At 41.0% G+C, this 18,021-nt stretch overlaps 1 protein-coding gene across 4 annotated transcripts in view; it reads right to left on the minus strand.

The window, feature by feature from the left end:
• Nucleotides 1–18,021, minus strand: part of katnip (katanin interacting protein) — a 44,591-nt gene that overhangs the window by 16,743 nt on the left and 9,827 nt on the right. For all 4 annotated transcript variants that reach the window (XM_049480067.1, XM_049480065.1, XM_049480066.1 and 1 more), the window contains exons 8-17: nucleotides 17,212–17,434; nucleotides 16,947–17,069; nucleotides 15,439–15,635; nucleotides 14,195–14,319; nucleotides 13,402–13,489; nucleotides 11,688–11,903; nucleotides 10,259–10,396; nucleotides 6,864–7,530; nucleotides 3,994–4,278; nucleotides 364–1,098 (exon numbers count right to left, since the gene is read on the minus strand). In XM_049480067.1, coding sequence (XP_049336024.1) covers nucleotides 364–1,098; nucleotides 3,994–4,278; nucleotides 6,864–7,530; nucleotides 10,259–10,396; nucleotides 11,688–11,903; nucleotides 13,402–13,489; nucleotides 14,195–14,319; nucleotides 15,439–15,635; nucleotides 16,947–17,069; nucleotides 17,212–17,434 — 2,797 coding nt within the window. The remainder of the gene's footprint in view (nucleotides 1–363; nucleotides 1,099–3,993; nucleotides 4,279–6,863; nucleotides 7,531–10,258; nucleotides 10,397–11,687; nucleotides 11,904–13,401; nucleotides 13,490–14,194; nucleotides 14,320–15,438; nucleotides 15,636–16,946; nucleotides 17,070–17,211; nucleotides 17,435–18,021) is intronic.

Below are 18,021 nucleotides of genomic sequence, written 5' to 3' on the forward strand. Positions count from 1 at the left end.
TATGATATGGCAATACAATATTAAAAACATAAAAAGTTTAATCTGAGTTGTCAAGTCAATGATCCAGAATGTGATGAAACTAATAATAATGCACTCCATATATCTCCATATATATATAGGATTAAAGTAAAATTAATGATACTGGACAGATTTAATCTGTATCTAGTAGATATATAATGGGGAAATGAGAACAGTGTGAATTTTTCTTTTGCTAAAAACAGTAAAAAAAAGTAGAACCCTGATGTGATAATTAGGGGTGGGTGATATGGCTCCATATTTCAGGGTATAATATCGTTCACCATATTCAAAAATGTTAAAGATATCGCGTACGATACAATATGGCACACCCCTAGTGTAACCCACCTCCCGTCAGTGTCCCGGAGGCTTTGGCGATCTCCCCTCTGAAGATGCAGCGTCCGTCCAGCATCATCTCCACCTCCCTCACGCCCCTGAAGGAGTGGATGCGGGACTTGTTGTAGTTCCAGATGCGGATCATGGCCAGGCGGAGGGTGGAGCCCAGGTCCAGAGAGATCAGGTGCTTTCGGCCGGGGGTGAAGGGGGCGAGCCACAGGTGCATGTCATCCTGCGTGCGGTTCACGCCGTCCGTCAGGTTGGAGACGACGCGGGGGTCTCGGCCGTACGCCGGCAGCACGTTGATGTCGGGGGGGTCGGCCGTGACGCTGACGGGAGACGCCGGCTCCCCGCTGGAGCTGTAGATCTCTATACCGTTTAACCCCACGTAGTGCCGGTCCCCCCACGTGGACAGGATGCTGATCAGCAGGTGGCGCCCCTGAGGCAGAACCGGAATCTCGAAGTCCTCGTCCGGAGGGTCGCGGGGGTCGTCCTCGGGGTCAGAGGTCACGGGATCAGAGGCGGCGGGGTCGGAGGGGACGGCTGTGGGGCGGCGGGACTGACGCTGCAGGAACTCGTCGAAGATGTCCCCCTCCAGGGACATGTTGGAGATGCGTCCCCGCTGGCTCTGGTTGAACTTGGTCAGCGAGTCCCACGACTGCATTAACGTGTCGTCCTGCTCGCTACGACACTCCGACCGGAGCCGCCGCCCGCTGCCGCCCAACTGACCAAAATCCTCTAGAGAAACTGAAGGAGAAAAACAGGAATTTGTGTTAGTTTTACTGTAATGTTTAAAAAAACAAACATTCAGCCTACCACAGTTTAATCTGGACTTTACCCGACACCTCCTCACTTCTACACTCACTGATCACCTGTTCTTCAAAGCTATTATTATTGGGCCAGGAGGTAAATCAAATTCATTTGAGAAACAGAGTTACTGTTTTTACTGCTTTATATAAAATAAAAATAGCATTAAAGAAAATGAAGTTCAATTGAGATACAGGGGTTGGAGAATGAAAGTGAAACACCTGGTTTTAGAGCACAATAATTGATTGTGGTGACGGACAGTTCTGGTGGAAACAGGAGAGTTGAGGTGCACATTGAATTCTGCGTGATTTGATCAGCCGTGGTTTTATGTTTTTTGGATACAATCCGGGTTAGCACCCGAACATCCCTTTCAGACAGCTTCCTCTTACAGTGTCCACAGTTAATCCTGTTGGATGTGGTTGGTCCTTCTTGGTGGTATGCCGACGTTACCCTGGATACCGTGGCTCTTGATGCATCACAAAGACTTGCTATCTTGGTCACAGATGCTCCAGCAAGACGTGCACCAACAATTTGTCCTCTTTTGAACTCTGGTATCTCTCCCATAATGTTGTGTGCATTGCAATATTTAGAGCAGAACTGTGCTCTTACCCTGCTAATTGAACCTTCACACTCTGCTCTTACTGGTGCAATGTGCAATTAATGACGATTGAACACCAGGCTGCTCCAATTTAGCCATGAAACCTAAAATCCCACACTAAAATGATGACAGGTGTTTCGGTTTCATTGTCCAATCCCTGTAGCTTACATCCAAAACACACAAAAAAAAAACAGAAATATGGCTATACACTGCAAGTCAAGATTATAACTTGTGCAATTATTTTTTTTAGTTTGCTATATTGTGATTATCACGCCATAGCTTTATATAAAATAAAAATAGCCAAAGAGGTTTTCAATTTGGGAAAATCAAAGAAACTCATCGTGTTTAAGGGGTCTCTTATCTTTTCCAGAGCTCTATATATATATATTGATATAAAATAATTTTTTTGTCCATATCTTGGTTGAACTATAGATTACAACACTACCAAAAAACACTTTAGCCTATTTCAGAGCTGCTCTGATCTGCTCACAGACCACCTCAGCAAACGTCTACACTAAAAGCTGCCTCAGCTTTATTCAGATAAAGAGCAGACTGGGTCCAGGCTGAGCTAAACGCTGGTCTAAACTGAAGGATCAGACGGTGAGTGTGAGGACAGCACAGCTGAGCCGGGGGGAGGAGAGGGGATTAGTGTACGGTGTGACAGAGGTGACGGAGCAAACCGAGCAACACTGATAATCTGATTACAACACTGAAATTCTGCTCACCTCCCAAACCCCAGCCTACATCCTCAATCAGACCTGAATACAACATGCAATCAAATCCTCACAGCAATCCAGAGCCCAAAATCAGCACAGAACTCCTACAAACCAGGCTGGGATTAGTTTCCTTAGCATGGTTAGCTAACATGTTTCCTGGGGCCACGGAAACGTTCAGTGGGAGGGGCTTAAAGAGGCACTCTAAAGCATTTTTTTCCATTAACAGATGAAATATGTTCCTCTGAGGCAATGAAAATACCAGCTTTTATTGTGGTAGTTTCTGCCACTGCAGCGCCCCCACAGGTTCAACTGTGCTATAGATGAGGATGATGTTTCCGTGTAGTTTGGTTTGCAAAAACTACTCACAATATGCAAATTGGTCAATAATCAATAATACCGCCCATTTGGTAAGGCGTATTACATCTCACTATCAGAGACTCACTGCTCAGCCCAATCAGCTATCTTTCCTGCCTCGCCTCTAAACCCATACATCACCCAGTGCCCCTCCCAAACCACTGCTTTCATTTTTAAGCATTCATTAAATTTTAACTGAGGGTGGAGTCATCAAAAATCAGGGGGTTTAGTGCCCCTTTAAAGACTGAGGGATCCAGGGTTCTTGTAGATTTTAGTGAGTTAAATGTAAGACTTATTAAGAGCATTCTCAGTGAAATTTTAGATCAAAGTTCTACATTTTTTTGCTCCAATCTCAGCTGGTGTTAAAATGTATGTTGGTTTGTAGCCGCTGACAACCTTCATAAACATTTAAAGGAACAGTCAGTCAGTCATAAATGTGAATGAGTGTGGAAAAAGGCTACAGGAGTCCAAATTCCAAACATTGGATTGAGTTTCTGCCCCACCCACTCCCCAGCTATGGTTAGCAACCTTACTGAAGTTCGGTGATTACCTGTTTGGCAAAAAAAAAAACTTTTTCATGGATGCAGCAGACTGTTTGCATGATGATGTGTTCTAAACCTGGCAACCAGGACTGTGGAAATGGGACTGGGGGAATGAATGACGTTATGAGTTAAAATAAGAACGAAAATACTGGCTAAAGCTCTGCAGTAAGAGCTTGCAGAGTTTAAACTTTACCTACAGACATTTCCCTAATATCTGATGGTACATCCTGACTATGTTATCTATTACTATATGTTACTATAGAACATATACTGATAATTTTCTGTAGTATTTGTGGTTTTATGGTCCTTTAAGACTAAAGAAAATGTGGAAATCTGGTCGTTTCAAAGACCTAAAAAGAATTTCAGACTTTTTAAGGACTCTTTTTAAGGTCTTTTGGCTAAAGAAAGTGACGTTGGATAAGCCTGGTCACAGAAACTGCTAAATTGTCATTAGCCATGTTGGACAGTAGCAGTAGTAATATTGGAATTTCTTTATTTAGCATTTATTTAGCTATTATGCTCTGTTCTGAGTACGTCCTGATCCTGATTAAACAACACAGCAAATGGAAAAAGAAACCGTAACCGTGCTAACAGCACCGCACCGGAACAGAGCCGGCGGGTGTACCTGAGGAAGTGATGTCAGAGGCTCTCTCAGGGTGGTGGTTCTGGCTGGGTTTGGGTTTGGAGCGGGTGGATCCTCTCCGGCCGCTGGTTGGTCGGTGTGATTTCTGATTCAGCTCATCCAGCATGTCCAGATCCCGCTTCGGAAGGACGTTCCCGTCCGGGTCCGACGCTCTGCTCTCCGATTCAGCCTCCAGGTTCAGCTCGGGGTCCAGCTCCAGCGAATCAGCACTGAACTCAGACGACGCCTCCCTCTGAATCCTGTTCAGCACCCTCTTCTGGCTGGAGGCTAGCGGTGCACAACGAGGGGACACGTGATTAATATTTATTGTGATAAAAATTACTCCACAATATGATATTCTGAGCAAATTATGAGTATTTCTGGAATACTGCACTGCATTAATTACAAAATAAAGCAACAAACAACTAGATGAGTATCATAAAACAACAATACCCATGATCTAAAGTGGCTTATTGCTTTTATAAACTGGCAGTAAGTGTGCAAAACCACAATTTAATTCAATCTATTCATTAAAAATTACTTTTTACAACAGATCTGCAGTGTTTAATGAGAAAATCAAGGCTTTACAAGACTTTTTTAATGCTAATTAAAAAAAAACACTGCTAAATACAGGAAGTTTGCCTCTACTGTTCTGCAAATGCCTTATACTGGGTTTTGGAACATTGCTGTCTGGATTTGATTGCTCACATACCAGGAAAGCATACGTGAAGACAGCTTCTGGTACTGGATGATCAGTTTTAGGAGCTTTTAATTTATTCAGTTTATTTAATTACCTGGTGCATTAATACAGATTCAGTCAGTCTGATTCAATTATATATACAGTACTAGTAAAAAGTTATTTTTATTATTTTAAAATGTTCTACATTGTAGATCAATGCTACAATCATCCAAACTATGCAGTGAAATGTAGATGGAAATATCAAATTATTTAGTAAATTAAAAAACAAACCAGAATACGTTTTATATTGTACACTGCTTTGAACATCTCTGCTGGATTTTCTCAGTCAGTTTTATGAGGTAGAGTCTCCTGGAATTCAGGCTTTCAGTTAACAGCTGTGCTGAACTCATCAAGAGTTAATTACTTGAATTTCTTGTCTCTTAATAAAGTGTTTGAGAGCATCAGTTAAAGTAAAGTAGTGAAGAGGTAGAGTTACAGGTATACAGTGAATAGTGAATATTTGAGTAATGTTCGAATCCAGATTATGAGAAGCAACAACTACTCAACTAAACTGACTTAAGAAAAAAGTCAATTATAAATGATTTTTTTTAAACTTTAAAAAGTATCCTCAAGTGCAGTCAACACAACGTTTACCAAAAACATTATAGTGATGAAACTGGCACTCATCAGGACCACCCAAAGAAAGAAAGAGCAAGAGTTTAATTTAACAGCTCCCCAGATAGGAGCATCTAAAAGCTTCTTTACAGAGTATTTTAGTTTGTTTAACACTGTTTTTAAGTTACTACATGATTCCTTATGTGTTCCTTCATAATCTGATAGATCACTTCACTATTCATTTACTATGTAGGTAAATAACATTATTATAACATTAATAACATTAATATCTTCTTCAGTGAAGAGAACTGCTCTATAAAGAACTACAAACCTTTTTTTCACTGTGTGAAGTGTTTTAAAAAACCCTGTTGTAGGGGATGTGATTATGTACTGTGATTGTGTACTGTGATTGTGTACTGTGATTGTGTACTGTGATTATGATACTGTGAGTGTGATACTGTGATTGTGTACTGTGATTATGATACTGTGATTATGATACTGTGATTGTGTACTGCGATTGTGTACTGTGATTGTGCACTGTGATTGTGCACTGTGATGATACTGTGATTGTCTACTGTGATTGTGTACTGTGATGATACTGTGATTGTGTACTGTGATTGTGTACTGTGATTATGATACTGTGATTGTGTACTGCGATTGTGTACTGTGATTATGATACTGTGATTATGATAATGTGATTGTGTACTGCGATTGTGCACTGCGATTGTGCACTGTGATTGTGCACTGTGATTGTGCACTGTGATTGTGCACTGTGATGATACTGTGATTGTGTACTGCGATTGTGTACTGCGATTGTGTACTGCGATTGTGTACTGTGATTATGATACTGTGATTATGATAATGTGATTGTGTACTGCGATTGTGCACTGCGATTGTGCACTGTGATTGTGCACTGTGATTGTGCACTGTGATGATACTGTGATTGTGTACTGCGATTGTGTACTGCGATTATGATACTGTGATTGTGCACTGTGATTGTGCACTGTGATGATACTGTGATTGTGTACTGTGATTGTGATACTGCGATTATGATACTGTGATTGTGTACTGCGATTGTGTACTGTGATTGTGATACTGCGATTATGATACTGTGATTGTGCACTGTGATTGTGCACTGTGATGATACTGTGATTGTGTACTGTGATTGTGATACTGCGATTATGATACTGTGATTGTGTACTGCGATTGTGTACTGTGATTGTGATACTGCGATTATGATACTGCGATTGTGTACTGTGATTGTGTACTGTGATTGTGATACTGTGATTGTGATACTGTGATTGTGTACTGTGATTATGATACTGTGATTGTGTACTGTGATTATGATACTGTGATTGTGTACTGTGATTGTGTACTGTGATTGTGATACTGTGATTGTGTACTGCGATTATGATACTGCGATTATGATACTGCGATTGTGTACTGTGATTGTGTACTGCGATTATGATACTGCGATTATGATACTGCGATTGTGTACTGTAATTGTGATACTGTGATTGTGATACTGTGATTGTGATACTGTGATTGTGATACTGTGATTATGATAATGAAGTCTCACCTTTGCTGGAGGCGGCGCCGCACACTCGGGCCGGGTTGCAGGGGATGTCGGGCAGGACGGAGTGTTTAGCTCTCATTTCCTCGCCTGCGTTCTGAGCCTCCAGCCACAGGGGGCGCTCTCGTTCCTGCGGGGAGCGCAGCCACTCGGGGGTCCGGTAGGAGGCAGGCTGAGTGGTTACCGTAGTAACCACCTCCCTCTGTTGCCCCAGCGACGGTGGCTTCTGGTTCAGCGTGAGGTCCAGCGGGGGAGAATCCCGCTCTAACGAGTCCCTCTGCATCACGGGGTTGCCGGGGGCGACAGCAGGAGCAGTGCTGTGCTCCGATTGGTCAGATCCTAACAGTCTCTCTGCTTTCACATTATCGGGGCTGTAAGCTGATTGGTCGACGCTACTCTCAGTCTCTTCCTTCAGGTAGGGGGAGCCGGGGTGCTCTGATTGGACGGGGCTGATGTCTCGAGTCCTGCTGTCAAAGCGGGGACTGCAGCCTCGCAGGGTGTGGCTTGAGGAGGCGGGGCTCGGGGAGGTGCATTCTGGGAGGTGTAGTTCCTTCAGGTCGATGGTGGTGCTGTAGTCGAAGACCTGGTTCCCGCAGCCCTTCTGGAGCTGGCCTTCGTACACCAGCGTACTGTTCAAGTACACACGCACATCACGAGCACCGACGTCCAGGTCCTGCACACACACACACACACACACACACACACAATACATGTTAATATACATAAAAAAATGTTTACAGATTCATCAAAACGAATTCTCTGATTAACTGCAATTAAATTCAATCTGATTCAATTGCAAGAATCAGTGTTCTTTTGGTAAAATAAACTAAATTTTTCAGAAGTGATTTCATTCACTTAAAACTTAGAATAGTATTAATCGCAACAACATTCTGTGATTAATCCTGACTAAAATCACAATAAAGTATGCAAACGCTGGTATTTTTAGAATAGAGATAAAAATAATTGAGAGCTTCAATGGAAGAAATGAACTCTAGCTCCATATTCCACCTTCAACAACTCGGAAAGAAAATGTGCAACAAGTCCGTTTGTGTGTGAGAGAGAGTTTTAATCCATATTCTGTAAAAATAAAAAGTAATCTAGCATCTGAAATCAGCAGTAGGTGCGTTGCATTTACATCACATAGTAAAAATGCTAATGCATCATCAGGCCCTGTAAAATCAGTCTATTGCAGGAGGAGGTTTCGGCCAAACTTGGTTACATGAATAATTTGTGTTTAAAAAATATTAAAGTGTTCAAGTTTATAAAAATTAATCACACATAATTCACGTTAACACTGATAGCCCTAGTTAATATCTTACATATCTTACCTCCACCTATTATTATTATTTTTATTAGTAGTAGTAGAACTAATACCTTTTCAAATGCTGCTCTAACCAGTAATCAAATGGGTGCAATTTGCTTGTTGTAACCAGATAGGGACTTGAACCCACGACCCTGGTGCTTCATAATGTTTTAGGTTTTTGAACACTAGTTACACCTTTTACATGTAGTGCTCTGCCTGTAACTCTAGCATCAGATCTACAGTTTACTGTAGATAAATGGAAATATACAGGCACACATTCTTTGCTTTTTTAGTAAAATACATTATTGTTCTTTATAAAATTAAATGAATACTCAGAACAGGTAGATCATTAATATTTTTTATTTAAAGGTTTTAGCTTTTTGCTTCATTCACCCCCATTTATAGAGGGTTTAACAGTGCTTTAACAGGGGAACAGAGAGTGTTCAGGCTCTCCATAAACGGCTCTGGTAATGCAGGGGGTGTGTTCTGGACCTATAGGTCTCTTTTGCTCTGTAATTCCATTGGCAGTATTTAGTGCCTGACTCGCAGTCAATGACTGAGTCAGATATCTAGCATGCCAAATACAGAATTTTTGCCGCTGATCACCGAAAAACTGTCTACGACTGTAAAACTAAAATTGTGTAATGTAAATGTGGCATTACAGCAAAAACGCTTATATAACAAAATAACTAATATAACTAAATAACACCCCATTAAACAGTTTTTACACATTTAAATAGCATGGAACCATCTCCACAGATAGAAATAGCACAGAACTGTATGTAACACTGGTTTAATGACACACTAATAGATATAAGTAATAATAAACTGTATAATAATACTAATTTTCTACTACTGTTGATTATGTGAAGGACAGCTATACTGGATTCTGACTCTGGGAGGTTGGTGAGGCTCTTCTGATTTTCCGAGAGGGAAATATGACCTGTAGGAGCGTCCCAGTTAAAATCTCCTACTGGGAACTTTAAAATACCAACATCAGAACTGAAACAGAGCAGCATCAGCATCAGTGTTCCAGCTGAACTCAGCTACGCTATGCTAACAAGGTATGCTAACACAACATAGGAAACAGATGTAACCAGCACTGTAGCAATTACACATTCCTAAACACACACACACAAACACACACACACTCACACACACACTCTAAAACACACACACACACACACACAATAACAGAGTGTATCAGACCTGAGTGTGTTCTCATTGAAGTCCTGAGTGTAAATGGAGCTCCAGGCATGAACACACACTCCAGACAGAACGCTGCATTCTGAGAGTGTGTGTGTGTGTGTGTGTGTGTGTGTGTGTGTGTGTTAGAGAGGAGCCTGCAGCTAAACTCATCTCTAATCCCTACAGCTAATCTCTCAGTGTCCCACACACACACACACACACACACACACACCACTGACCTACTCTCAACCAGCACAGATATCTAGATCAGATTCTTTGAGAATGACTGATGTTGTGAGTTGAGCTGCATACACAGTGAGTGTATGTATGTGAGTGTATGTGTAAGTGTGTGTGTGTGTGTGATGATCAGTGATGGTTTAATGGAGAGTCATGTCTGTCATCTGCTGGTGTTGATCCACTGTGTTTTATTATCAAGTCTAAAGTCAGTGCAGTTTTGTTTTCCCACAAAATCTTACAGCACTTCATATCTTACAGCTTCCCTCTGCTGAAAACAACTTTTATAGAGATGCAGATTTCATTTTCCAGCAGGACTTGGCACACTGCCCACGCTGCCAAAAGTACCAATTGGTATTCTAATTTTCTGAGACACCGACTTTTGGGTTTTCATTGTCTGTAATCCATAAACATCAACAATAAAATAAATAAAGGCTTAAAATAGATCACTCTGTGTTTAATACATCTATATAATATTTAAGATTCACATTTTCAACTGAATTACTGAAATAAAGTAACTTTTCAATGATATTCTAATTTTTTGGAATGAACTATTAAATATATACTGTACTAACTACTGATTTTTTTGTTTTTATGCTTGTGTAGATTTTGTACAGGTCTAAAGGGAAGTAAAAAATATATAAAAATAATAATAATAAAAGTATTCTGTACTCACGTTCAGGCTGCGGTTGTAATTCCAGATTTTAATGCGGGAGATGCTGAAATCCGGAGAGCGTTCTGCGTTTCTGACCACAACGTACAGCTGCACCGGAGCGTGAAACGTACACGCCCACATGTTCCGCTCTTTAGTCGTCTGTAATAAAAAAACACAAAGAATTAAAAACTAAATAGAAATATTAAAAAGAAAAACTGTCACTATATAAAAAACAACTGTCTAACACACACACACACACACACACACATATGCACGCACACACAGTAATGTCCCATACTCAGTACAGACTGTGAAACTTTGATATTGTGCTTTGTCGCCACCTGCTGACAAGGTACTATATGCAGAATACTTTGTTAGACCAGTTGGTACTTTCTGCAGTGTGGGCAGTGTGCCAAGTCCTGCTGGAAAATGAAATCTGCATCTCCATTAAAGTTGTCAGCAGAGGGAAGCATGAAGAGCTGTAAGATTTTAAGGGAGTTTCACATTTTGAACTGAAATACTGAAATAAAGCAACTTTTCAATTATATTCCATTTTTTTGAGAGGCAGTAGTACATAACAATTATAGAAATTAATACACACAAACATTGCCAACAATTAAGATGAGAGATCTGATTACACAAAATACACAATTATTACACACCACTAGCATTAAATACTCATTCATTATATTGTAATAGTATGAACAGTTACTTAACTAACCCAAAATTGTGCATGTTGAGGTGTGTGTGTGTGTGTGTGTGAGAAAAAGAAAGACAGACACTTTAAAAGTGTCCTTACAGCACTCTGTCCTTCACTTTTAAACAGCATCTTTCATATTATATTAAAATATATAGAGGCTTCATACAGTCTTTAACCCTTTAATCAAAACTGATTACAGTAGGCCTAAAATTATAAAAAAAAAAAAAAAAAAACCCTTTCTTTAAGTAATGTTGGCACAATCTTCAATAATAAAATGTGCGTCAGATCTTGAGAGCTCCTTAGCGTAGGGATAAATTACAGAACTAACTCTGAGCTGTTGAATTTCTCAGCTCAAAATAGCTTTTCTCCAACAACAAATTTGTAGATTGCAAATTTCCATTACTTTTTTAAAAAACTTTCTGGGTGTTTTTATTTTTTCAAAACTTACTCAGGCCTGGAAATCGCTATTTTGAAATTCCAAGACTTTCCAAGTTTTTCATGACCGTATAAACACTGTATATATTAAATGTTTTACATTCCATATAAACTTTCCTAATTCTGACACAATATCTACAATAAATTGGTTACAGTTATGAAATTGCTGTTGTGCGGTTTATTTTACATGTGTCCTCTTTGTCAAAATTAAACAGAAACATGAATGCAGCTTAATTAAATAAATAGATTATTTATTTGTTAGTGTATTTCTGGGCTGCTGGTGAGTAGGTGATGATGGTGGTGGTCAGGGCTGACCTTGGTCTTGCCGTTGACGAGGGCGGCGAGGTTGCCGGGCTGGTCGGTGTTGCGGATGTCCAGGTCGTGTGGAGAGACATAGAGTCTGCGGTTCCTCCGGCAGAAGAACTGGACCTCGGTCAGTCCCACGCGACCCGGGTTCCCCCAGTTAGAGAGAATCTCCATCGTAACGTACAGAGTGGACGTCACCTCCGACACCGCCGCTCTCCTCTGCCACTGAAACACAGACACACTGTTTAATCAGAAACCTATCAATATACAGGGATTATATTATTATCAGAGCATCAGTTAAAGTAAAGTAGTGAAGAGGTAGAGTTACAGGTATACAGTGAATAGTGAATATTTGAGTACTGTTCGAATCCAGGTTATGAGAAGCAACAACTACTCAACTAAATAAAGAAACAAATACTTTAATAAGAAATAAGAATTTAAAAAAATTTAAAAGTATCCTCAAGTTCAGTCACCACAAAAAAGACCATCAAAAACATTATAATGACGAAACTGGCACTAATCAGGACCACTCCAGGAAAGGACAGAAGAGCGAGAGTTTCCTCTGTTGTACAGGATAAGTTTATCAGAGTTTCCAGCCTCAGAAACCACAGGTTAACAAACAGCTCCCCAGATAAGAGCACCTAAAAGCTTCTTCACAGAGTATTTAGGTTTGTTTAACACTGTTTTTAAGTTACTACATGATTCATTATGTGTTTCTTCATAATCTGATAGATCACTTTACTATTCATTTATTATGTAGAAAAAAAAACATTTAAATACACTAAAATCACTGAATGAGAAGGTGTGTCCAAACTTTTGACTGGTACTATAAATATTGTGATAATATAAGCGCAGTGATATATTGCAAATGTATAAATTGAGTAAGTAAGTTTTAGATAAACTATCATAGTGCAAAAAAAATAAGAGAGCATTTAAAAATGATGAGTTTATTTGATTTTAACAAATTAAAAACCTCTGGAATATAATCAAGAGGAAGATGGATGATCACAAGCCATCAAACCACCAAACTGAACTGCTTGATTTTTTGCACCAGGAGTAAAGCAGCATAAAGTTACCCAAAAGCAGTGTGTAAGACTGGTGGAGGAGAACATGATGCCAAGATGCATTAATTAAAACTGTGATTAAAAACCAGGGTTATTCCACCAAATATTGATTATTTCTGAACTCTTAAAACTTTATGAATATAACTTGTTTTATTTGCATTATTTGAGGTTTGAAAGCTCTGCATCTTTTTTGTTATTTCAGTCATTTCTCATTTTCTGTAAATAAATGCTCTAAATGAGAATATTTTTATTTGGAATTTGGGAGAAATGTTGTCTGTAGTTTATAGAATAAAACAACAATGTTCATTTTACTCAAACATAAACCTATAAATAGCAAAATCAGAGAAACTGATTCAGACACTGAAGTGCTCTCTTAAATCCAGAGTTGTATATTCATAAAATTTGAACAAAGTATAATTTATATCCTTTTTATCAGAACAGTGGGATCTAAAGACAGAGTACAGAGCATCTAATATTATATCTATAACATGTCTATATAATATAATAGGCGTAAATTAGATAAACTGATCAGATTTGGGCGTGCAATTATAATGCTATTACACTATTTTAAAAAGCAAAACGTAATACATTTCTCTAGGGCGCTTTTAGAGCTGCAGACTATTCTGACTGGGTTAGATTATCTATAAACACACACTCACAGCTGGAGGAGAGCTGCTGACACGCGAGTGAAAAACACTGGACTCAGCTTCAATTCTCTCCAGAGCCTTCAGCAATCGCTTCTGCTGACTGACAGAGAAAGAGAGAGAGAGAGAGAGATATGGTTAATCACTGCATCTCTAACCTGCCATTAACACAACACTAGTAGAGTTCAACACGCTTGCAGGAGAACACTAACTGCTAATTCTGTTACATTAGCTAATAGACATTAAGCCCCATCAGACACCCAGCATAAGGTCTGTCGTGATGCTCGTTGCTATCTTACACCCCGTCAACAGTCTATTTTCACTCCTTGGGCCCGCACCCTTAAAATTGCATCAGAGTTTAGAAATATCTACACTGATGGGCGTGGTGGTCTGGAAGTGAGGTGTGTTCAGGTAAATATCTATTGAGTTTCTATCTTTGCTTGGTTAAAACCCTAACAACAGTCAACAGTCAGCCACCCAAGCCTCAGTTTCCTCTGCTGAGACATGCAAAGCTTGCGCTGTTAGGATACGAACGCGCCAAAGTCAGAGCTCACCTGCCTCTTAAAGGGAATGATAACTGACACTCTGATAGGTTTAATTCATGTGAAACCCAAAACTAACCACACCTATAACTAATTAAGAGAATTAGTACATGTCTTTTGCATGTTTCGAGCTGCGCAAGGTGTACTTTTCTTGTTGTTACGATAGCAAAGACACACTGACGCCCTAAATTCGGCTGCGCAATAACATAATTTATATGTTATAGATCACTAAAACAGGGCCTATTGTGTGTTATATATAAATCTACCTTGGTTCCATTAGAGTGATCCTCTGCATGGCTTTAGTCACTCGACCCCCTTCATGCTCATCTTCATCCTCCTCATCATCATCCTCACCATGGATGGATCCATTCATCTGCTGACGAGTTCTCGTCTGTGCAGAACAAACGATAAACACATAAAACACATAAACCTCCATAAACACATTAACTCCAGCATTAAAGATGTATTTATACATAAGTAACTTATAGATTTATTTATACATATACATGAGTAAAATGTAGAATTTATTTATATTTACACTACAGCTATATTTTACGCTAGATTTTTTTACACAATGGATTTTATGTATTGTATGCTAGAGATTTAGTTACAATACAAATGTATTACTAATACAGTTTACTTACACTTGTTTAACAGTTTCTTGTCTTAACATTATTTACATTACATTTACTTACATTATGTATTATGTATGTAAGCAAGTGGTTTATCTTATTTATTTATTTTCATCACCAAACTCTCCACAAAAGGATCTTGCTGTATCTTCAAAACAGCAACTTTACAGAAGAAAGAAATCCATTTCTTAAGCCCTAGACGGACAGGATTAGTTTCTCAGGGGGTTCTGGGGTAATGTTCTCTCTTTTATGGGGGTTTTTATCCTCTGTGATTTTATTCCCGTCCAGAACGATCATGTATGTGTTTTTCTCAGACGTCCTCTGAGAAAATTACAGGCTGAATTATCTACTGTTTTTCTCTGAACTCCGTTCTCCTCTGGTAATTTTAGTCCCGTCCGGACGCACATCTCTGAGTTTCGTCTCCTCGCCTTTAATAAAATAGATATTTGTCCACTGCCGCACACCGTAATTACAGTTTGGGCACGCCACGGTTTCCACGGAGATGCCCTTTAAAAACACAATTGTGAATGGAAAAGGAGGAGCTACTGAACGCCGTGATGTCATGTAAAAGAGAAAGCCTAAAAACTCACTGATCCTCCTGATTTATAATTGCAGTCCGGATGCAGGAGTTTTATCACTAAAGAGTAGAACTGTGAGATATTTTACACAGACGTCCCCCTGAGAAAATAATCCCCTCCGGATAGAGCTTTAATATTCAGTGGAAATTCAAACTCATTTTGGAGCATTTCTATTGGTCCATTCATCATAAAATTCTGACACAATGTGAAAAAACATTACTGTGTTCAAATGATGTAGTTAATTATAAATCAACAAAAAACATAGATGCATGTTTTTCACTGTACACTGAGATCTATTACCGGGCTGAGGCTGAACACACTCCTGTCTCTGGGATCAGGGGAGTGTGTGTGAGACGCTCGGTCGGACAGGTGTGTGGTAGTAGGTGTGTTTTCTCTCTGCAGAGCCTCAAACACTCGAACCACCGTCTCCTCCGAATCCCGCTCATCCTGCACTTTACGCACCGCCGACAGGGGGCGCTCTACTCGACTAGACGGCCCTGAAACACAGGAAAAATACAGCTTAGCCCCGCCCATTCAGCCTACAGCAGTTTATAGCCCCGCCCACCCATTCAGCCTACAGCAGTTTATAGCCCCAACCGTTCAGCCTACAGCAGTTTAATTTAGCCCCACCCATTCAGCTAACAGCAGTTTAACCCCCACCCATTCAGCCTACAGCAGTTTAAGCTCCACCCATTCATCCTACAGCAGTTTAAGCCCCACCCATTCAGCCTACAGCAGTTTAGATAAGCCCCACCCTTTCAGCCTAGAGCAGTTTAATTTAGCCCTGCCCATTCAGCCTACAGCAGTTTAAGCCCCGCCCATTCAGCCTACAGCAGCCTATAGCCCCACCCATTCAGCCTACAGCAGTTTAATTTAGCCCCACCCATTCAGCCTACAGCAGTTTAATTTAGCCCCACCCATTCAGCCTACAGCAGTTTATAGCCCCACCCATTCAGCCTACAGCAGTTTAGATAAGCCCCACCCTTTCAGCCTAGAGCAGTTCAATTTAGACCCACCCATTCAGCCTACAGCAGTTTATAGTCCCACCCATTCAGCTTCCAGCAGTGTAAGCCCCACCCATTCAGCCTACAGCAGTTTAATTTAGCCCCACCCATTCAGCCTACAGCAGTTTATAGCCCCACCCATTCAGCCTACAGCAGTTTAATTTAGACCCACCCATTCAGCCTACAGCAGTTTATAGTCCCACCCATTCAGCCTACAGCAGTTTATAGTCCCACCCATTCAGCTTCCAGCAGTGTAAGCCCCACCCATTCAGCCTACAGCAGTTTAATTTAGCCCCACCCATTCAGCCTACAGCAGTTTATAGCCCCACCCATTCAGCCTACAGCAGTTTAGATAAGCCCCACCCTTTCAGCCTAGAGCAGTTTAATTTAGCCCTGCCCATTCAGCCTACAGCAGTTTAAGCCCCGCCTATTCAGCCTACAGCAGCCTATAGCCCCACCCATTCAGCCTACAGCAGTTTATAGCCCCATCCATTCAGCCTACAGCAGTTCAATTTAGACCCACCCATTCAGCCTACAGCAGTTTATAGTCCCACCCATTCAGCTTCCAGCAGTGTAAGCCCCACCCATTCAGCCTACAGCAGTTTAAGCCCCACCCATTCAGCCTACAGCAGTTTAATTTAGCCCCACCCATTCAGCCTACAGCAGTTTATAGCCCCTCCCATTCAGCCTACAGCAGTGTAAGCCCCACTCATTCAGCCTACAGCAATTTAGTTAAGCCCCACCCATTCAGCCTGCTGCAGTTTAAGCCCCGCCCACTCATCCAGACAGTGAGTGTATATTTACGTGGAGTGTCCTGTCGGGTTCTATTGGGTCGGTCCGTTTTCCGCACAAGAACCGGTTTGGTGGGAACATACGACTCCACGTTATCCTTCCGCTTAGCCGTGAGAGAGTGCTCAATCTTACGCCCTACACACACACACACACACACACACAAACACAAACACAAACACAAACACACACACAAACACACTTTCAATTAAAACTGCCCAAAACTCAAGCTAATTTCCATTTCTATTAATTATCGTTAGCTATACAGCAGAAGCCTCACCTTTGTGGGAGGTGCCGAAGTCCAGCACAATGAGGTCACTGGGGCTAGGGCGGCTGTTGATTGGCTGTGTGAGTTTGGGGGAGGAGGGCAGGGTGATGTCACTCAGACTCTCGTTACTCTCCTCCCTCTCCAGCTGCTCCTCCACCCACTCCTCCTCAGACTCCTCCCCCGCAGAGTCACGGCTGCTCCGCCTCACACTCGCCTCCAGGCTGCGCCGCAGAACCTAACACACACACACACACACACACACACGGGTATGTGATGCTTTGAACTGTAATTGTGGTGATTAGTCTGATGTTTTGGACTGTGATGGTGATCATGGTGGTGATTGGGTCTGTGATGGTGATTATGGAGATGTTTGGATCTGTGTTGGTGATTATGGAGATGTTTGGGTCTGTGATGGTGATTATGGAGATGTTTGGGTCTGTGATGGTGGTGATTGGGTTTGTGATGGTGATTATGGAGATGTTTGGGTCTGTGATGGTGATGATTGGGTCTGTGATGGTGATTATGGAGATGTTTGGGTGTGTGATGGTGATGATTGGGTCTGTGATGGTGATTATGGAGATGTTTGGGTCTGTGATGGTGGTGATTGGGTCTGTGATGGTGATTATGGAGCTGTTTGGGTCTGTGATGGTGGTGATTTTGTCTGTGATTGTCATTATGGAGATGTTTGGGTCTGTGATGGTGGTGATTGGGTCTGTGATGGTGGTGATTGGGTCTGTGATGGTGGTGATTGGGTCTGTGATGGTGGTGATTGGGTTTGTGATGGTGATTATGGAGATGTTTGGGTCTGTGATGGTGATGATT

This window comes from Astyanax mexicanus, chromosome 6 (genome assembly GCF_023375975.1).
Source record: "Astyanax mexicanus isolate ESR-SI-001 chromosome 6, AstMex3_surface, whole genome shotgun sequence".
NCBI classification, from domain to species: domain Eukaryota; kingdom Metazoa; phylum Chordata; class Actinopteri; order Characiformes; family Acestrorhamphidae; genus Astyanax; species Astyanax mexicanus.